Source organism: Ciconia boyciana, chromosome 6, assembly GCF_034638445.1.
Source record: "Ciconia boyciana chromosome 6, ASM3463844v1, whole genome shotgun sequence".
NCBI lineage: Eukaryota > Metazoa > Chordata > Aves > Ciconiiformes > Ciconiidae > Ciconia > Ciconia boyciana.
Window position 1 is genome coordinate 46,420,208 of NC_132939.1, and position 22,003 is coordinate 46,442,210.

At 46.8% G+C, this 22,003-nt stretch overlaps 1 protein-coding gene across 3 annotated transcripts in view; it reads left to right on the forward strand.

Annotated features, from left to right (window-relative positions):
* Nucleotides 1–20,453, forward strand: part of ESRRB (estrogen related receptor beta) — an 88,377-nt gene extending 67,924 nt beyond the window's left edge. Inside the window, exons 4-8 of one of the 3 annotated variants that reach the window (XR_012043154.1) lie at nucleotides 2,553–2,663; nucleotides 3,327–3,488; nucleotides 9,447–9,716; nucleotides 16,100–16,974; nucleotides 19,055–19,068. Coding sequence is in view for 2 of the 3 variants with exons in the window: in XM_072865759.1 (XP_072721860.1) it covers nucleotides 2,553–2,663; nucleotides 3,327–3,488; nucleotides 9,447–9,716; nucleotides 16,100–16,344 (788 nt within the window). In the remaining variant the exon portion in view is untranslated. Of the gene's footprint in view, nucleotides 1–2,552; nucleotides 2,664–3,326; nucleotides 3,489–9,446; nucleotides 9,717–16,099 lie in introns of all 3 variants that reach the window. The other 2 variants (XM_072865759.1, XM_072865760.1) reach the window with 2 other exon arrangements.
* The last annotated feature ends 1,550 nt before the right edge of the window (nucleotides 20,454–22,003 follow it).

The following is a 22,003-nucleotide window of genomic DNA, read 5'->3' on the forward strand; positions in this document are numbered from 1 at the left end:
GGAAACGAGCTCCATCCCTCATTTCCTCCCTACCCCTCCCAGTCCCCCCTCTCTGCTGCTTATCAAACTGCACAGCGAAAGCATCCTGGGGGGCTGTGTGTTGGTTTCTCCTGGGCTGAGAATGGCGTCTCCCTGCACACTGGTGTGAAGGAATGGACCCCCCTGTGACCCTTCTTCTGTGAGGGCCCTGGGGAGCTGTGATTCAGGCCTGAAGTCCTGCAGCCTGTTCTGGATTCCTCCATAATCCTTGAACAGTGTATTCCTGACCCTTTTAATTTTCACACCTGGTTACTTGGTTTACTGGCAGTTAAACCAAGTAACCTCCTCTCTGGCTTTTAGGTCTCTCCCTCCTCTCCTGGCTTTTAGGTATGTGTCATTCATTCAGCAGAGCATGGAATAGAGGTCTTCTTTCTTAGGAAACCAGGGCACATTTATAGAGGGAAAGAAATCATGGACGGAAATGAAAGTTTCCTGCTTCATCTAGAACTTTATTAGTGCTGTTCCTGAGGGGTGTCCCTAGATAATCTCAGGTTTGGGATTCCCTGGCTGCCCTTTCTGAAATCACTCTCTGGAACGTGTTGGGACTCCCAGGAAGGAGTCTTGCCCACAGACTACCTGCTGCTGGGAATGGAGGTAAAAGAAGCAACATTTGGGCAATGGGCAACATTTTCAGAAACACTATCTTGTAATGGAGGAGAAAGGTGGTACTTGTGCTTAGGGATGTCAGTGAATTCTCCACACAGAGTCAGAAACAGAAAATGGGGCAGGGGAAGGAAACTACTCAGTTTGATCTGAGTTCACCTATTCCGCTTCATGTCTTTCTCTTCATCTTCCAGTGTCTGCCGTCTTCCCATAGCAGCCACCTGCAGCAGCAGTTCCTTTGCTCTGGAGAGCTCCAGGCCTGCTCATTCCTGCTTCTCCTGCTCAATGGGAGCAGCAGGACTCTTAAAAGGAAGTAGCTATATAGCATTAATAACATCATACCTATAAGCCTCTGTCCCCACACACCATGGCTTACAGGTAATGGCACCTAGACCTCCATGTAGGTGTTACTACTGCCAGAGAGATTTTGCTGTCAGACAGCGCTGAGTGCTGTTGGCCTGGTTTGTGTTGGTTATTCTTGCTGTTGCAGGGCTGTTAGTACTGTCTGTCAGTCAAGCTGGTTTGGGTTCTCCAGCCGTGAAGAGTATCTAGATGTTGTGGCAAGTAACGGTTTTGTGCGGTGCAAGTGGGGCTGGTGTGAGCATTACAGTAAAAGCTTTCTCTTTTCCATGACATAGTAAGCAAATGTGGCATTGAAACATGCAGTGTAAGTGACAGACGTATGCCTCTTTCTAGGGTAGAATATTTGTCAGCAGGCTGCAGGTTTTTTCAGGTGTACAAGTTGTTCAAAAAGCATCACTTCAAAAGTGCTTTGGAGTGTTTGCTTTTAGTTGTTTGTGTTTATGCAGGGGATTGATTGCAAAATATGAATGGCTTGATGTGATTAGTAAGTGTATCACATAATTGGTTCCTGTGATCAGACTAGATAAACTCATGTGTGTTTCTGAGGAAGTACTTGTATAGTGTAAATTCAAATTTTTATTCTATTTGAATGCTCCTACATTTACCTTGAAAGTTTTTTGTTTTGTTTTGTTTTGTTTTTTTTTCAATAGCTGTTTCTCCCAGCAAGACTGAATTACCCCAATTTCACAAGAACTGATTACCAGAGACCATATGGCTGGCCAGAAAGAACTGACAATTGGACAAATATCTATGGCTTTATTCACAATTTGTTTTTAATATTGTATTTTGTACTGTTACAGCAGTTCAGCTGCTGTTCCTGGTCTATTGGTGCTGCTATGGTTTTTTGCATGGTGACAGTCACTGGTGTTTCCCAGTCACTGGGGACTGTTTTCAGTGTGCTATTTGCAGTTTGATTCACTGTGTTTTGAAAGAGCTGCAACAAATTCTTCAGTGTCTCCCTACTTCAGCTTTATCATTGCTTTATTGTAGTAGAGGTTGTTTCTATTTATTTGGGTTCTACTTTTATTACAGTTGCCTTACTTGATCAAGGCTGAAACATCTTTGTTGAATTCATAGTTCATAATCTATTTCCTATAGGTCACTTTTTTCAAATATAAACAGTGAGAGGTCACAGAACATTTAACTTCTCATTTTTAAGAACAATCTAAAAGCTTATTTTTGTAACTGCAGGTTTGATTGACATTTAAAGCTTTTCTTTTTAAAAGCAAGATCATCTAGAGGTCATTGAGGTCTGAAGCTTGTCATTTGCCCATCAGATTGATGGTGATTCAAGAGTTTGAATGGGTTAATTTCCATCTTCATTAATGTTTTGAATAAAAGTAAAGCTCACAGCAGCATGGTTAGAGCTGGAGGCAGTCTAGCTGGTATTATTGGGATTGCTGGGTTCAGCTGACATCTCAAGTGTTTGGGAGAGGGAAGCTCCCTGGAGTGTGGGGAACGTCTTACTTAGCAAATCTTAGCATCTGCATGTCAAGGTTCCCTGTGGCACTAAGGAATCATGAGGATTTATCTTGTTTTACCTGCAGGTGTTCGTCTGGATCGAGTCCGTGGAGGCCGTCAGAAATACAAGAGGAGACTGGATTCTGAGAGTAGCACTTACCTGAGCCTACAGATCCCTCCTCCAGCTAAAAAGCCATGTATGTATTGGTCTTGAATTGTGGTCCTCTGAGCAACCACTGTTTCTTTTTATTGGGCTCCCAGAACGTACAATGGAGCAGTTGTCACTTCTGATTCCTGTATCAGTCACCAGCACTACAATTATTTATTTTTTTTATGATCATAGTGCAGAGGTAGATTAGGTACACCTAAGGTACAGCTCAGGTGCTGTATTCATTGTACCTAGGGTTAAATACCAGACCTTTCCTAGGAGATTATGTAAATTGATTTAGTGATATTCTGATATTTTCCTGTACCCAAGCTATGTTAACAAAACTGGTCCCATGCCGATTTCTCTCTTCCATACTACCTGTAGTTCTCTAAACTTTTCCACACCCCCCACCAACTGATTATTCATGCCTCCTCCTCCCCTTGTTGGACCTACCCGAGACAATGGCTGACAAGCTTACAGTAGCTTCCTGCTTTTGTCATCCCTGTACAGAGCTGGTTTGGCATAGGCAGATCACTACAGCTTGTGTAGCTGCAGTGTAGTCTTCTCCTGTTGTGACCAAAACCATTTCTGAGGTCCTCTGGGCTCTATAGTCATGTCTTATCCCAGGAAGGTGCTTCTAGAAAGGGCTGTTATGACTCTTTACTGTTATATGTCATGAGAGATACAACAACTTCTCCTTTGAAATGTGCAGTGACTAAGATCGTCTCCCACTTGCTGGTGGCTGAGCCAGAGAAGATTTATGCCATGCCTGATCCAACCATGCCAGAGAGTGACATCAAAGCCCTGACAACCCTCTGTGACCTGGCAGACAGGGAACTGGTGGTGATCATTGGCTGGGCAAAGCACATCCCAGGTAAACAGCAGGAATTACAAGGATATAAGCATGAACAGCAAAGGGAGCTATTATTTACCACTGTGCTTATCAGTTTTGTCGTCACCCAGGATTTTTACATATAGTGATGGGTGGAAATCACTGTCACAGAAAACGGCTTGTGGTGGGTTCTTATTGGTAACAAACTGCAATATAGCCTATGGTGTAGGTACATCAATTGATGACTGTATGTGTGTGTGCCCTGGGATTATGCAGAAGGCTTTGAGATGATATGATAAAGTCCTTGGTTGTACCTGGCATTGAGTGGCACAGTGAAAGCACTTGGGAAAGAGCCCTTGGGATGGTACGGTGAACTTTAGTGATTTTGTTGTGTGTATAGATGAATAAATGTTATGGCAGTGACTGGACTTTACTAATAACAACAAGGCAGGTACCCACCCTGTCTGTAGTGGGCATTCTTGCCCAGACTCAGGAAAGCTTTTGTCATACTGGATTCATCACAGAACAAGTCCCATTGGGATGGAGGACATACTCAGTATTGTCAGTGAATCTCCAGGCTTCTATGCTGACAAATAATGAGGACACCTTATTGGCAATGTGAGTAGTCTCTGAAGGCTCACTGACTATAACCAATGAGGGTGCCTGTGTGATTGAGTGACATAGCAAGTGTCTCACACCTGCAGGTAGGATGGACCCAGGCTGAAGGAGCAGACATGTCCCTCAAGGGGGTTCTGGGGGCAAAGATTTGGACTGGGAAGGGAAAATGCCCCCCTCTCTCTAGTTCCCTGCGTCCCTCAAAAAAAGATAGATTGGATTTGGGTGTGGAGAAGGTTGGCCAGGGAACTTAGGGGATGTCCTTAGCGTTTACATGGCTGCTTTCCAAAGACTGCTTCAGACACTCACTATGAGCAGCTCACTACCGCTATCTCCTGCCCTCTATCCCCCTTCTTTGTGTCAGGAGAATATCTGAGGCCCAGCTGCAGGATCACAGGATTTAACCCATATTGCACGTTGTCTGTGTCTTCCGCTGCATGGGTCTGTGTTCTCTTGCTGTGCTTCTTGGCTTTAAGTTCTTCCTTGTTTGGTGAGGCACCTTAGCACAAGTGATCAGACAGTTTAGTTCTGATCAGTTTAGCTTCTCTTTGTAGCTCCTCTTCTGGCTTTTTGGTGGCTGCTTCTCTTTTTCAGAGGGATTATTTCTCCTGCGACTCAAGAGTTAGTGGTTTCCTGGGCTACATGGAATACGGACTGTTATGTGGTAGGACTATAAAATCTGGAGAAACTTTTTCAGGACAGTGTTTCTGAGTAGAGGCTAATCTCAGTGGTGCTCTTCTTACACGAGATCTGCAGTACCTGCAGGGATTACACCCGTCACTAGTGCTGGAATCCATCTGGGGCTGATTCATCACAAGTGGGGTTACAGTGGTGATTAGGGAACTCAGCCTGGATTGCTCTACTAACCCAGTACTTGGGGTGTTAACAGAAACGGTTTTAGTGCAATGCAATTAGCTGCTACAGCTGCCCAGTGAGGTGCTGTTGTATGTTCTTTTAACCTTGGCTATTTCTGTTCATGCAGGGTGCCCAGCTGTAGTTCCCTAGCTTGTGGCTGCGGCATGAGTGTGGGATGCTCAGCTCCAAGTTCCTACAGAGTTTTCCAACCTGCCAGGGTGATATTATCCCAGAACAAAAGTATAGTAGAGATTACTCCTGCACTGTGAAAGGGACTCTTCCTCTCCTTTCTGACAGGCAGGACATACCTGCCATCATCTCAATTTTGTCTGTGTATTTTCTTTTCCTATCAAAGGCCCTGCAACACGGTAACAGCCATCAGCCTGGCACAGTTCAGACCAGCAGCACTATTATATTATAACAGGGCTGTGTGTACAGGAGGGAGCTCAGGGATTGTTACACAAGGGAGCAGTACTGAGAAACAAACATAATAAAAGACAGTTCATAAAAATGGAACAAAATACCCTATAGTTCTGAAACAAGTATGAAACATACTGAGTTAGGCAGCAAGGGGGCAGAGCAGGGCAGGGCCAGGAGGCTGCCAGGTGTCTAGATTATCCATGCCCCGTATTTCTGCCTTCCAAGGATTTTCAGCAAAACAGGACATTGCTTCCCATGTGCATGAACTCTTGGACAGAGCGAGATGGACAAAAGTCACATATCCCTGCCTTGTGTTCACACTGGAATTGGTAAAGAACAGTCTGACGTTAAAGTCATACCAACCCTTCGGGATCCCAGGTGTCAGCACAAACTTCTACCCCACAGGGTTAGCAAATAAGATCAGTTAAGCTTAAAGACACTCTCCTATGATAACAAGAAAGCATGATTTAATGGTGTTTAGAAAATGTTATTATCTCAATAGCCTTATTAGCCATTAGCTCAAAAGCCACGCTTAGCCATTGTGGAGTTGTCCCCTTCTGTATGAGGCCCACTACCTGCCCTCCCCCTGTGCTAATTGTCTTTGAACATCATCTACCTTTTCTGCATGCCTTGGTGCAGGGAGACAAGACTTCTGTCGAGGGGTGACGTCGAAGGCTCTCCCAGGGTAGCTGTTGTGCTGTTCTCACTAGGAAGACGATAGTACTAGCACAGAATGAAATATGGCAAGTGGAGTGACAGCAGCTGTGTCTGGAGTGGCCTCAGATCCTATAATTACATCTCCCTTTATTACCTCTGCTAATGGCCCTCCAGGATGACAGAAATGATAATAAATTAACAGATTATGAACTCCACTTGCCACAAATTATGTGACTTTTTTTTTTTTTTTTAATTCTGGGAGCTCCCGCTGCCAAACCACTGGAAAAAAAAAATCACAAAAAATAAAAAACCTGAATGTCACATCAGCTATTGCAAATAAAGCAGCTTTTCTCAAGCTGCACCTGGGAAGGAGGGAAACATGCATGCAGGTCTGTGCTAGAGACAGACGCTCCTCTTTTGGGAGCCTAGGGATGGTAGTGGAGCATTCAGCACCTTTCAGGATAAGACCTGAGAAAAGCAGCAAGAAACAGATCACTAAGGGCACTTTCTGGATCCTGTGCCACCAAACAGCTCAGGAATGCAAAAGGGCTGGATTCTAGCAATTCCTGGGAGCTGTAACATGGCGAGGCAGTTGAATTTCACAACTAGAGGTTCTCCAGTGTCATAAACCTATCATAGCAAGCCTGTGGTTTTGGACAGGTGAAATTAACATTTACCTTTCCTGATCTCAAGTTTTATAGCATGGGAGACCCCAGGTTATATGATCTTCCCTTGTCTGCGCAGACTGCAATGATACAGGCACAGTCCACCAGCCCTTGCATTCTACATGTGTAAAAACTGGAGAAAAAGGGTCCCAATTCTGTCAGACATTTCCAGTCCAGGCTTGGCACTGCAGCACTCCCTCCCTCATGCCCGCCTGCCGGAACTGGAGTCCTTGGCTACCTTGGAGTGCTTCTGGCAGGAGGCTTTCCCAGGTGGGTAGGGCAATTGCAGCTGGCTCTTCTGTTCTCCTTGGCACAGGGTAAAGCATGGTCTCTCCTGTGCAATTCCCACCTGCCATAACTGCCTCTGGGAAAGAGTGATTAACAGAGATGCTGGATGTACAGGCTACTGCTAGGGTTAAGTCAATTTTTCTACTTTATTCTCTAGCAGAAAGCATAAGCCATGTCTGTCCTGAATCCTCTCGCTCTACTACATGACTGTTTCTCAATCTTTAACAAATTTCGTTGGCAGACTGCAGTGAGGCGATGGCATAACCCCTTTTGTAATCCAGATGGGGAACAAAGATGCAAAAAGGCCACGTGACTGACCCAGAAACTGGACTTAAGGCAGCAGCCTAAATGCTGGGCTGTTCTCCATGGTCAGAGCTAGGAGAGGGGTGACCAAAGGAGAGATTCCAGGTGCTAGAGACTGTGACAGTGGCTGTGCACAGCACCATTACCCCTGTCTCAGGGCTAATCTCATCAGTTCCCTGTGCAGCAAGCAGGAGACCTGGGGAGACAGGATCCCAAGCCTTTGAGCTGCATCAGCCTGCACTTGGACTCAGTCAGGAGGGCTGCACTCAGGAGCAGCACAGTACTGATTGCAGGAGGTAAGGGGCAGAAGGGTGAGGCAAAGGATGAGGCACCTCTGAAGTACTCACAGCCTGAGCAAGGGGTGGGATTCACCAGGTGCAGGGCTACGTGTGGAGCTCAGGCTGTGCTGTACAGGAATCAGTCTCACAGTCATGGAGCTGGATTTGCAGCTCTTCTCTCCAGTAGCCTGGACTCCTCTTTAGCCGTTCCCTCTGGCACTCCTCCCCAATGGTTTATTGATTCTTCCCTCCCACCCACTGCTCCCCTCAGACCTTGCACACACAACACGTGACAGCTGATTGGTATCTGTTAATTAATGTGGCCTCGGGCCTCTTTTCTATTCAGTGGCCTGATAAGGGAAATTGGATGTCCAAGGGCTGCCAGGCCATTATCACCCTTTGCTTCCCCTGGCAACACAAACACAAAACATGGCATAGTGATAAATAAATACCACTAACCCACCCTTCTGCCTTCCCTTCCCCAGCAGAGATAGTGCAGATAGAAAAAGAGAACCCACAGTCAGTCAATATAGCAATCATCAGCTCTTTTGTTAATTGCCAACTTGATAACAAGAGAAATCAAATGATGATCATGGTGGCTGGCTACCTAGGCCCCAGTGCGGGGCCAAGAACTGTGAGCAGGGAGGGCTGTGGGATAAAGGAGTCCTGCGGAGCCTAGCACAGAGCCTGTGGGACTGGGAGGCTCCTGGGCAGAGTCTAATGAGCTCACAGGCCTCTTGGTGAGCCCCGAGGCTTAATAAGCACCTGGGGAGAAAACTGGCAAGGGAGGCTGGTGGAGCATTGCCCCCCCAGCTGAGGGGTGCCTGGGTGTCCCATTCTCTCACAGCCCTGGGGACCTTTAGATGCAAGGAGCTGCCAAAAGGCACAGTCACTGCCTGTCAGTGGTGGGCAGAAGCTGCCTAGATGGGACCACTGTGCTCGGCATCCCTATCTGTAATGGCTGTTGCACAGTGCCCATCCCCCAGGATCTTTCATGGTCTGGCCTTCAAGGGTGCCTGGTACAGAGGACATAACAGACACAGCTTTCCTTCCCGTGCACTTTTTTTTCCCTCGGGGCAGACAGCACCTCTGTGTTTCGGCCTCTCCACTTTCTCAAGTGGGTTCTGGGGCTGTCAGGGGGGGTCTCTCTCCAGATGGTGATTGCTCTTTCTGTATTTGAGGAGAATGACTTGGTTCACTGCTGGGTGCTGGTTCCATTGCTACTGGGTTTGGCTGTGATTTAGGTACTTGTATGGCACCATAAAGGTATTTTTGACACTGGGTAGGGTTGTTGGCTGTGAGGTGCAGAAAGCTGATGGTGTGGAGCTCAGGGAGTGATGAGGAATAGAAGAGGATTCTGTTCACAGATGTATTCATCTTTTGAATATATTCCAGTGCTCTGTTGTGGCAGGGCCTTTTCTCATGTTGGCTAAAATGAGATTATGGTATGCTTGTAATTCAGGCCTGTGTCATTCCCTCCTATCCCATCAGAAGCCCTCTTTTCTGCCATCTGGAGCTCTTCTCTGCTCTTTGGTCAGCTGGGGCAGACTAAATAGGCTGCAGCACAAAACTACAAAGGAACAGTGAGCAGGACGAAAACAGGTACAAAATGCTGCTATAGAAGAAGCAGAGATAATTGAAAAGAGGTTATCATTAACCTTGGGTTGCCATAAATGCAGTCAGAGCATCCAGACTCCTGTGTAAGGCTGTGGGTGGGCATGGGAGCGACGAGAAGGGTAGGGTCCACGTGTGCTGATTGCCACAGGGACAGGGTCTCTTTAGTAAGCTTTTTTTCTTTTTGAAAGCAGCAGCCAATGGGGGAGAGTGCTTGTGGTGAATCCCAGGGAAACTGAGGACCCCAGGCTCCTAGAGGCTTTGCTGCATACCCATTTGACCCTGCTTGTCTTTTGTTCTGTCAGGGTTCTCCAACCTCTCCCTTGGGGACCAGATGAGCCTCCTGCAGAGTGCCTGGATGGAAATCCTCATCCTGGGCATTGTGTACCGCTCCCTGCCGTATGAGGACAAGCTTGTCTATGCTGAGGACTACATCATGGACGAAGAGCACTCTCGTCTGACGGGGCTGCTGGAGCTCTACCTGGCCATCCTACAACTGGTGCGCCGCTACAAGAAGCTCAAGGTGGAAAAGGAGGAGTTTGTCACGCTCAAAGCTCTGGCCCTCGCCAACTCAGGTACAGCCCTGGCCCAGCCAGCCTCACAAGTCAAGGCCCATGCTGTTATCTGGCTTGGGAGGAAACTAGAGCCTACTGCCTGAGACTGTGCTCTGTCTGTGTCATGCAACATCCTCAAAGCTCCTTTCTGTCCACAGAGCAGGACCTAAGCTGGAGAGCAGGGAGAAATGAGGCTTGCTGCTGCTAGAGCCCCAACTGTGCTCCAGCCCTGTATTAGGGAGTGGAGCCAGGCAGGGATGGGCTGGCTGCTGGTTTCTGGCAGTAAAAGAAAGGCTGTGGAACCCTTCTCCATTAGCAAGCTGACTCCAGTGCCGTGAGTTCAGAAAACGGGATGTGGGCCATGCCTGCATCCACCTCCATAGTGTTGGTCAGTTACAGCAAACAGGGAAACCCTGGTCCCAATTTCAAATCCCACAAAAAGCTGTGGGATTGGGGCTGCCTGGTTCTGTCCTGGAGCTGTTCAGTGACCAGAGACACTGAATACCCCTTTAACTGGGAGACAGTGTGGATCTGGATGGTAGAGAGTAAGATATGCTGGCAGAAGCCTGATGTTGCCTGTTCTGTTTCCTCTAGTGAAGAGGATGAGAAAGGCCATGGTCCTCAGCCCAGTGCCTTCCATCTTAGTCTGGGGACAGCTGCAGCGCTCAGTCCAGCAGGCTGTGAGAGACACAAGAGGTGCTCTGTGCTGCACTGATGTTGCACAAAAGCCAGACATGTATTAGCTCACTAGTCCCTTCCGAAAGGGAAACTGCTAAAGCTACTGTGTGACGAGGGCTCCCTCTACATCCCTTGAGTCTCATTGTCTCACATCAGATCTCCTTGCTGAACTGCATCATGCAGGTCACAGAATTCACCCTTGCAGCCCAGCAGTGAGTCCAATATCTGTGTTTGGCTAAAGCCACCTTCCAGAAAGACACCCAGTGTGAAGCTGAAGCGATTAAAAGAGGGGGAATCTACATCTTTCGTGGTAGCTGACTCTAATAATTAATCATTCTCTCATTAAAAAAAAAAAAAAAGGCACCATATCTTTAACGTTAGTCTGCTTGAGTTCACCCTCCAGATACTGGTCTTTGTTGAGCTCTGTGTTATGACTCCAGGTCTTTTTACACCTGACAGCTTGACACGATAAAGTTCCTGTTCCATAGTTGCATTCCTTGGCTATAGATACATTACTTCAAGTGTAAGCAAGTGGTCCAGAATGCTGTGAGGCTGCCCTATGCTCACCATTTTATACCATTCTGTTCCTCTTTGCCATCCATACTTCTTAGCAGCAGCAATTTAAAAGAAAAAAAGAAAAATTACTTACAGCTCATTGATAAAAATGTTCAGTAGCATCTGTTTTTTTACTGATCCCTGTGGATTTCCACTAGAAAACTCCTCCTTCAGGGATGATTCACCACTAATGCTACTTTGAGATCTGTCATCTAGCCAGTTACTAATCAATTGGAAGTGTGCTTTATTGATATTGCATAGTGCTAATTTTTTAATGAGAATGTCCTGTGGTGCTAAGCCAAGTGCCTTATAAAAGCCTAAGTCTATTATATCTATGCAGTTAACTTTATCAACCAAACTTGTAATCTCATCAGACAGTGCAATCAGGTTTGCTTGACAAGACCTCTATTCCAAAGTATCGTGTTGACTGGCAGTAGTTGTAATACCATCTTATAAGTCTTAATTGAACATCACTTTTTTTTTCCCCTTTATTTTGCCCTGGTTCACATCGGGCTAGCATGGAAATTATCAGATAAGACCTAGGAAAATATGTGCATCATTAGAACTTTTCCAGTCATCTTGAATTTCTCAAAATAATAAGACTTGTTAATCATTAACCTGCCCTAGATGGGCTTCAGCCAGCAATTTTAGAACTCTTAAAGCCAAGTTATCCAGCTCTGCTGATTTCTGTGAAGTTTGTCCCTAACAGATGTCTAACATCATCTTCCATAAACAACAGGCTAAGAAGTCTTCATCATCTTGATATGACACAGGTACATTATGCTTCTTTTTTCTAAACAGGACAGAAATACTCACTGAGGACTTCTGTCTCCTCTGCACTGCTATTAATAGTTTAATCATCTCCAGGTGAAAAAAGCCCCCCTACAAATGGTCATTTTTCTTCTATTTCTTAAATATTTATAAAACTTCTTTATTGTCCTTAGCCCTTCCAGCCATGGATTTTCCTCCGATGTCCTTCACTTCCCTTATCGATTTTCTACACTTCATAACTTCTGATTCATATAAATTGCTATCTAGTTCCCTTTTTCAATTTCTCATATATTGCTTTTTTACCTCTAATTGCTGCCTTCACTCTGCCACTGAACCAGGATGGGCAGATGGCCAAGGCTGGCCTCTCTCGATTGTGGGATGGTGGCTTTTGGCAATGTAATCAACTCTTGTTAAAGAACCTGCCTCCTGTCTACCAGGAAGGTCACAGGATTAAACAGGGAGGAGGGCTCCTCAGAGAGGCTGAAGTGCTAAGGTAGTGGTTGTGACAGGGTGACAGGGTAAGTGCCACACCGGGACATTTATCTGGCCCATGCTATGAGCAGACATACTGCCGGACCTGAGCCTTGGTGCTGTCAAGTTCCTCATGGTGCAACAGAAGCACTCTCTGCTGATGTTGCTCACTGTGCTGTCAGGACTAAGCTCACGGTAAGCCTTATGGGAGAGTCTGTATCAGGAGTGGGGAAACACTGAGCAAAGACAGAGCAGAACAACCAACACTCATCAGCTGCTTTGGGGTTCTGCTTCCAGGGCCGTGGAGTAAAGAAACCAAGGAAAGAGTCAGGAGACACAGGACAAAGCATGTTCTCAGCTGGATGGGAAAAGCCATTCTGACTTCACTAGTTTCTCCTAGTGCAGCTAGAAGTGCAGCTATGTAGGAACATAATCCACACAACCCCTGCTTTGTTATTTGTATTGAAATATATGAAAGGATGAGATCTCATTTTTCATGTCATTAAAGCCTCTCACAACACACATAAGGAAGCTAGAATAAGACAAGTGTATTTTTCTAATGTAACCTTCACACTCTTTTAATATAAGGGTTTTTTCTTAGTGTATTTTTAACATGGAGTAAGCTTGCAGAACCTGCATGTATGTGCTTGCATGCAAACAGCTGATTCCTAAAATGGTAGGAATGTGGACTACCTCTGGGCCAGGCCTCAGCTCCCTTGGGTCAGAGACAGGATTTAAAGCTGAGCACTTAGATTAGCCCCTGTGCTGCCTAGACCTGTTTTCTGCCTTACCTCCCATATAGATAAACTCCTGAATTTCCCCTATCCGTGCTGGGTGTAATTGCTCATGCAACCCAACTTCTAGGGACTTTCCTCTCTTCCATGCAGCCCCGTGTATATTGACCCTTTGTTTCGAGGAATTAAAACGAATGAAAACAGAAGTGGGAGCTCACTCACTCTTCACTAGAGAAGCTGACAATAGGCTGACCTTGCCAGAGCTGTGGCTGATCTGAGTCCTCAGTGCAGTGCACCAAGGACACACCTGCTGGGACTGGCAAAGATAATTCAAGTGAACTCTGTCTTTAGTAGGTGCATCTTAGAGAGCTGAGAAATGAATTCTTAATGCCCAGAGCAGCAGGCAAGTCCAAACAATATGATCACCCATTTTTTGACAGAGTAGGGGTGCTGTAGACTTAACTTGTTACCCTTCAGAGCCAGCAGTCCCTTCTTAGGCATTCCTAGGTCCTCTTTCCTCAGGAATACAAACTGATCAACCTGTGTATTGAAAAGCTGTCCAGGTTAGCATACAGCACATGTTCAGTTAAGGACATCCCAGACTGGCCAAACCTTATTTCCCCTTTTTCCCCCCAGTACATTTTAGTGCTGAGATGGAGTGAACAAGGTGTGGATCTGGCAAGGGGATGTGTAGCAAATTCTGTACTAATGGGTCCTGTGAGGGCCTTGCTCCTCCTCCTCCTGCTCCTGCCAGAAGCTGCAAGAAGAGAGTTAAGTGAGGAGGCAGTGGGCCTTGTCCGTTCTCACACCTGCCCTGTACCCCATGCCAGCAGTGCTGGAGAAGGGCTCCTGACATGAAGCCTGACTTCTAGAAGGCCAGCTGACCCTCAGGGACATGGTCAGGCAGCCTCCCTCCACCTCAATGCTCTGACAGCTGTAAAAATTCATAGCTATTGATTTTGTAATTAACAGTTTATCAATGCCATCGACACCAGCTCACTGATGGATTGCAAGGAAATTAATCCTGCAATGTTATTTTATTTTTCGCAGTCAGCTGCCAATTTTGAGCTTCTTTCAGCAAAGAGTGGGGGGGTGGAGCAGGCTTTGATCTTTATTTCCCCAATTCCTCTCCCTGTATACATCTAGTTATTTAGTGCTGTTCAGTCTCATCACCTTACAGAAGTCAGGTGGCAGAAGGGCACAGCTTTGGCATTCTGTCTACTGTACAACAGCATCAGTACCCAAAACCAGAGCACCCGCTTTGACCTGAAGCATGGCTCATTGTCTGGTGCTTCCAGCACCCGATGGGATCTGCAGACTCTGATGGGCTCTTCAGAGATGTGTGATTACTTCTCCCCCTTGTGCCCCTAACCAGAAGGACATTAAACAGAAAGGCTGGAGGACATTTCTCTCCAAGCTCTAGCTCTTGATGCTTCCAGTCTCCAAAATGACCTCTGCAACTTGGCTGGAAACAGATCCCCCTCGCTTTTGGAGGGTGCATGGAAATTTTCCAGAGGTGCTGCCTGGCTGGGAGAAGTCGCCAGACTGACTCGGCAACAAGCTTCTCCCTCCCTGCTTTTCAGAATCAACCTCTGTGGCTAGCTCAGGTCGCTGTGATGACCTACCAATCCTTCTCTGAGCTTCTTTGCCTGGTCTCTTGGATACAAAAAGCAAATGCAGCAAGAACAATCCTTCCTCAGTAGGCTTCTTGGAAATACTACCCTTTAATATCCTCTAATTAATGCGTTCCTTCTTAAACAGCTTTCTTGCTAGACATGATATTTTCCCAACTGTTGTAATACTTTATAAATCATGCATCATAAATAGCATTTACTGTACATGTATCTTATGAAATTAACAGTTTCTAATTTGTGTTGCGCTCTCCATAGAGATGACACATTGCTAGAGAGATTTTGGTGCTTCAGCCGGCTTTCCTCCCCTTCACTGCTGTTACACTGAGGAACCCATGTCCTCACACGTGTGTTGTATGTGTGGGGGCTGAGCCAGAGCACTGCCACACTGCAAAGCCCAGCTGCAGAGGCAGATGGTGCAACTACATGTGTGCATGTGTGCTTGCTGTAGCGTCCCTTTGCTGCTGCTTCTGGATTCATTGGCCTGTAGCAGGAATCTTTATCAGTGGGTTCAGTATCGATTAAAAGTCTCTGAACAATGAAGACAAGGGAACAGTGTCTCCAGCTCTGTCAGGGTTGTAAGAAAGAAGCAAGTATCAGCAAGATGAAAAGGAGAAAAACCGTCAGTGATGCTGTGCCTGGTTAGCTTCTCTAATCTAACTTCTCTGCTCTTTGGTGCTGCCCTCTGTCAACATGACTTACCCACAAGTTTAGCAGCCTGTGTTCAACTCAGGTTCCCCAGCTCAAACCTGGACTGTGTCGCTACCAGCTACCTTTGCCTCAAGAGACACACCAAGGAGATGTACTAGCCTTGCAAACCCTACTAGCCCCTCCAGCAGCTTGTGGAAATCTAACTGGCAGCCTAAGGGAAGAGGCCTTGCAGGAGGTGTGCGTTTCCTTTACTGAAGCAGGAAGCTCCCTGAGCAGCTGCTGGCAGTCTCTGAAAACGGGCATACGCACAAAGGTGGGGCTGGCAACACCCGTGGGCACACTGGTTGTGACCTACTGGGGCTTTTCTGTCTTGCTGACACCCTGAGCAGCTGCATGGCAATTAGGCAGTTTAGACAGATGAAGCGCTATAGCAGTGTTAATTATTCTTAATGAGATTGCTCCCAAGCGGCAGCACAGCAGCTGCTGCCCCTTGCAGGGTGACTCTCCCCATAAGGAGCATGGAGGGCAAGTGAATGTGCAAGTCACAAAGGCCCCCAGCTGACCCCTGCACAGCCTTGGGGTGGCTGGCAAAATGGGCAGCACACAGGGCACAATGTGTCACCTACCCCTGGCAAGCTTACTGTCCCTGCACTGCTAGGGCCAACTTGTTGGGCTGATGCTGAACCTCACAGCAGCAGCACCAACACCTGCCAGCAAGGTGTTTTTATCCCCTTAAGAAACAAAACAAAACACCACCACCACCACTCCCCTAAAAAAAAAAAAAACAACAAACCAAAACACAACACCAGAAAAGAAAGAAAAGGAAAGAAAGCATCTTTAGCTTCAGGACCATAAAGGATTTCCTTTCTCATGTCTGACTTGTCTGTTTGCTGTCTTTTCTCCCTCCCCCCAGACTCCATGCACATAGAGGACATGGATGCAGTGCAGAAACTCCAGGACCTTCTCCACGAAGCCCTGCAGGACTACGAGCTGAGTCAGCGCAACGAGGAGCCCCGGCGAGCAGGCAAGCTGCTCCTGACCTTGCCCCTCCTGCGGCAGACGGCCGCCAAAGCTGTGCAGCACTTCTACAGCATCAAACTGCAGGGCAAGGTTCCCATGCATAAACTCTTCCTAGAAATGCTAGAGGCAAAGGTCTGACAGCCCCAGCGCCAGCCGACAGTGGCCGGGGAACAAACTAGAAACAAAGATGCAGACAACGGAGCAATCCAAACAGCAGCAGCAGCCACCGCCGGCTTTTATCTCCAATCATTTATTATGGAAGAATTATTTAATGTCTATCTGTCGGCGTGACTGCAGAATCTCGTGTACAGGAGGGGGGAAACTCTTTTAATCAGTCACCTGTTTCTCTTTTTTTCATTTGTTTTCTCTGTGGGAAATACCAGAATATGCTCTTGCACTTGTTGAGGCGGTCATCGGGGCTTAGCCCCTCCGAGCAGTGATGCTCTCAGCGCTGTCCAGGCCGCCTGCTCCCCAGCTCCCTCCGCCAGTGCTGGAGGGGGAGTGGGGACAGAAGCAGGAAGAGAGGAAGAATAGAGTCAATATAAACTTTATCTGCTGGTGTTGTGAGGGGTCACATAGAAAGGGAAGCAGCCGGGGTCCTTCTTTTTGTCACCTTTCTGTCTCTAACCACAGAGCAGATGCTCCTTTGGAGAAGAGTGCTGCTGGACCTCTCCTGATCAAAACGGCTGCCTCCCAGGCTCCTCTAGCGACAGCTAACACTTGTACATACAGGCCCCACTTCTTACCGGGAAAGATGCTCCTAACTGTGTAAGATATTCTGCGACCTTGTACAGTGTGTCATTATGCCTGGCTAGTCCCTCCCATGTACAGTCCCTGCAGGCCCCTGAAGAGGTAGGATGTATGACCCTGAGAGAATGCAAGTCTCCTTTCCCAGATGGCAAGAAAAAGAGAAAAGAGCCCAATGTTATGCTTCAGTGCTGGGTTGACTTGATAATCTCTGCATCCTCTCCTATGTGGTGCTAACTACAGTTCTTCCACACTTTTCACCCTGTAGTGTATCAAACCTGCCTCTTCAGCTCAGCTGAGTGCCATTCCCCACTCGTTCCTTGTGGCAGAGAACACAAGGCTTTGTCTGCATGGTTACTGCCCAAGTATAAATACACCCCAAACCAAGGCTTTCCTAGACTTCATTAAAGTGATAGCTCTTTGCCTCCACAGAGACTTAGGCTTATTGCCAAATGCTAGTTAGGAATCAAGGGCACTGCTTTTTGGAGGAGGCAGCTCTTGAGCCTGAGAGATTGCTTTTTTGTGGCAGCCTAGGGAAATAAATTAGAGGGTGGCATGAAACCCCCGGTATCTCAACTACTGTCTTCCCCTGCCTCATCCCATTATCCTCAACAGCAGCAAAAGAGCTAGCATAGGTTATACCTGGGCCTGGTAAGAGGTTCTCTCGCTGATAGGAGAGCAAATACCTGACCTTGAGGTGGTGGGAGAAGAAGTGGGGGTGTGTTTATTTACTCCTCTCATGTAACCAGGTTCCTGCTGTCTCCAAGTCCTGGTTTAGATCTGCTGCCTAAGCCACAACTACTGCATTCCCAGTAGCCAGAAGGGAATGTGGGTGACTGACAAAACTGGCTGTTGGTATTCTCTGAGATTTTACTTTCTACGTCACTTAGTTTTGAGCCAGCCTGAGCTGATGAAACCTGAATGTATTGTCTGTTTTGTGGTCAGTGGCATGGCAGTAGAGGTGAGAAAAAGCATCTGATCTATGTTTGAGACACCACTAGCTCTACTGCCTCTGTTCCCTTCAAGCTTCTGTCCCTTCCTGGCTAGCCCAGGAGAGAGGTGGTGCGGCAGAGGAGTAACTTGCCCCCAGCAGGAAGCCTTCCAAACCAGGGTTGAGGCATGTGATCAGGGAGACACTGGGTGCTTGTTTTCTACTGGAGCAGAATGTGTCAGCAGGGCTGTCAGTGCTGCAGAACAAGGCCCAGGCTAGCTCAGAGACTGGGGCCGCTAACTCATGCTGACCTCTCAGCTCTTGTAGCCAGCCCGCTCCTGGTACTTGAGTTAGTTCAGTTCTATCTCCTTTGAGTTTTCCCTACACTACACAGTCGTAGCTACTCTCACTCATTTTGTACTCACTTGTTAAAGGAATTCAGTCTTGCTACAGGCACATTAGTAAACCAAGAGAGACCTAAGGGGCAGAAGGCACATGGGAGTTGGGACTATTTCCATGCTCACAGTGGTAGCAATTACACAGTGGCCTTGTGCTTTGAACAGATACTTGTGCTCCTCCTCCCAGCTGCCAGCTGGGAGGCAGCTGGGGAGAAATGAGAGGCTTTTGCGCTTGTGATCCCTTTACCCACCTGTGACTGAGAGGGACCAAAGTGAGATGCACACCACCACTACAGAGCTAGCTTGCCATGTGCTGCACCCTGGCAACTCTTTCTGGCTGTGGCATAAATGCTCTCACAAATGTGCTGGGTTGCGCTATCACTTGTAAGTTTGACTCACTTGATCGCTGTTGCTTCCCTGCTGAGTCCCACCCAGCTCAGCCACAGCACATTGTGTCCCCACCTGCTATGCAAAGGTAGCTGTCCCAGAATGGGCTGAAAAGATCCTAAGAAGCAATTCTTACTCTGTTGGGCCCTGGCTGGAAAGGTCACTTACAAAACAAAAAAGGCTCTTCCAGCTTTGTTGTATTTGGACTTGGGCCTGCTTTCCAGAACAGGGAGGGAGAACTATATACAAAACATGATTATGGAGAGCTGCCGAGTTAGCTCCTAGCCCACAGAGACTGCTGGCTATTTAGAACAGGGCTATGGTATGGAGGCAACTCCTGCCTTGCAGAACAATATAAAGATACCAAATGCATTTTTTTTTCCAGGACCTTCTTTCTCCATTACAGCTGCATAACCTTGAAGCCCATCTGGATATCCGCCATTGCTTGAAGATAATATGCCTGGAAATGTTTGCATTGCTTCTGAAATAGGATGGGAACTGAACCAGACAGTAATTAGCATATATTAATCTCTTTAAGCAAGGAATGCAAACTCTTCCCCAGGAACTGGGACAGAAACACCTGTCTAGATTTAACCCTTAAAAGGCTTGTACCATCTTATATTGGGAACCAGGTCAGGTCTTTTGGGCCCTTCAGACCAGTGCAGGAATCACATGCATCTCTTCCCTGTTATTCTGATCTGCCGTGCATCATTAGTGCTATCATGCTGCCACAACTGAGGAGCATGTCCAGCTACACAGTGAGCTGGCCTTGCAGAGAAGGGTAACATCTTAGCATAGTCCTCTCGGTGCACTTTGAAGTAGGAAATGGGGCTTCAGCAACTGCTTAGGTCTTTGAATGCTCACAGTCTCTTACAAAAAGGTCTGGAGATGTGGAAGTTGAGACATGAATTAGGAAATGGGTTCTGGGTCAGTGCTCTTTATGCCATCCATTTGTAATATAGGAGTCACAGAGTCAGCGCTGTACAGCTGTCCTTCTACATGGGGCAAAAGATGATGGAGCTTGAGCCTTGGGACGCAAATGGGCTCTATGACTTAAAGAAAAGAACAGCAAAGCTGTAGAGGTAAGTGTATCAGTGACAGTGAATAAGCATGAAGCCCACATCCAGCAACTATGGTAAAAGCAGCTCCAGCCCTTGATTTGCATGTACGGATAACAGAAACCATGTACCCATCAGCTACTACAGAAGGCAATTCTTCCCAAGTGACCAGCTCTTCTGTTTTGGGCACATTCTTCTCCGGGAACAGTAGTGTCTGGCCTGTAATGCGAAACAAATTTCATGGGGATCAATTAAAAGAAACGGTAAAATACCACACAGAATTAGGTTTCTGGGGAAACTTGGGCACTACACCTCTGGCAAAACTGTGAAACTATAAGAAACTCCCCCACAACAATCAGAACTTTGCAGTATTGCTCATGCTAAGGGGGCATTATTTTTCTCTTTGTAAGCTGTCATATTTCGTTTTTAAACTATTACAAATATATAAAATAAAACGTGCTGCACCAGAAACATGTAAGCAGCTATTAGAGGGAAAAGTCATTGAGAAAGACCCTAGAATGTAACTTGTTGAGCTTTTATTACCAATCGGAGCTGAGAAAAGAGCTTCCACTTTGTATCCACAAGCTATAATTAATCATATGGCCAAAGGCCACTCTGTTGTTCTTGTGGCTGAGTTCTGTGGAGAAGCCAGAGAGACAGAGGCTGTGAGAATGATGCAGGGAGTTATAGACAGTCAGTGAAATAAACAGTATCTACTTAACTATTATCTGCTCCTAAAAAATAAAAGAAAGAAAAAACCTGTTAAATAAATTGTATTCTTGTGGTACAGGTCATTTCAAACAAAACAAGAAATAAAACACAGAAATGTAAAAACTAACCCAGACAGAGTAATGTTTATTGTGTTTAGGAGCTGCTCCATTCTGTCCCTCAGGATGCACATAGCCCCACAGAAGAGGCTGGGGTGGGGGAAGGCACAATTTGTGCATGCCGCGGAAGGGGAGGAGAGCCCCAGCCCTCTCACTTAGAAACACTCATTTGGTGTTTTCCCATATCCAGAAAAAAAATTCTCAGCAAGCTTCTGAGGTTTTGTGAGATTAGCTTTGTTGAGGACTGGTTAGACAGGCACTGTTGTCAGTCTCTGCCATGGACTGGTCTGTTTCTTCCACTCACCCATTTTCTCCCCACATTCTGCACTTCACTGGTGCAAGGAATAAACATGAGCTAGCGATGAAAAAGCCTTGAAGTTGTTCCAGTGAAAAACAAAATCTCTAATCATAAAATAGACCACTGGCTTAAACCCAACAGTGACATCATGAGTGTTGCAAGCATTACAGCAGCTGTCCAGTGCTTATAAAGTGGCTGCAAGTGCTGAAGTAATGGCATTTACATTGATCTGGTGGTCAGGCGGTGCAGGAGGGCAAGCTCAGGTCTGCTTCAGAAAGCAGAAGGAAATGCACTGTGGTAACTGGGGCAGAGACATGAGAAACAAGGACCCCAGGTTTTTATTCTACCTCTGACTGTATTGAGCACAGACAGCATCACACCCTGTGTAAGCACCGCCATCTCCACACACCTCACTTAGCCAACACTGCTAAGGTCCTTCTTCCAGGCAATGGCACTCGCTGGGATGATGCGTCTAAACCAGGCAACCAAGAGGCCTCTCAGCCTGCCCTCAGGAGGAGGAGGAGGTGGCTGTATTAGTGGTGGCCAGTAGGAAAGGCCATGGGCTAGAAATGAGCTTGACGGAAAAAAACAGGATGAGCACAGAGCTGGAGGTGAAGCACGACATGGTTTTTCTACACTTACAACAGCTATCCCCAGCCCCACAGTCACCACCACCCTGACTGTGACAGGCTCAATCTTTGAACCAACACAATCCCTTTCCAAGTTCACATAGGCACCTCACAGTCTCCCCCATAGCCCACCTGCATCGAGTGCTTAGGCCCTCTGAATGTTGTATCTGTTCACAGAAGGTTTAGATTTGGCCACCACAATAGGACATTAAAATGGACTTTACTTCGGGTTAAATATAGCACAGGGACAGTCAATCTGTGGCTTTGCAAAAGGCAGCAGTTTGGGGTTCTGAAAAGTTTATGTGCCACTGGAGCTGCCAGTGTCGAGCGATTGGTAAGGGTAGCCAGAGGACTGCAGAGAGCCTGGGTCCCACTGGTCTCTTCCAACACCCTTCAAGGGACATAAGCTTTCCTCGGTCCCTTACCTCTAAAGTGGCAGCTGCCTTTCTTACATTTCCTGGGCACCCTTCTGCTTTGTCTAGGTTTTTTGAGGCTTTCCTTACTTTCCTTACTATTGTTCAC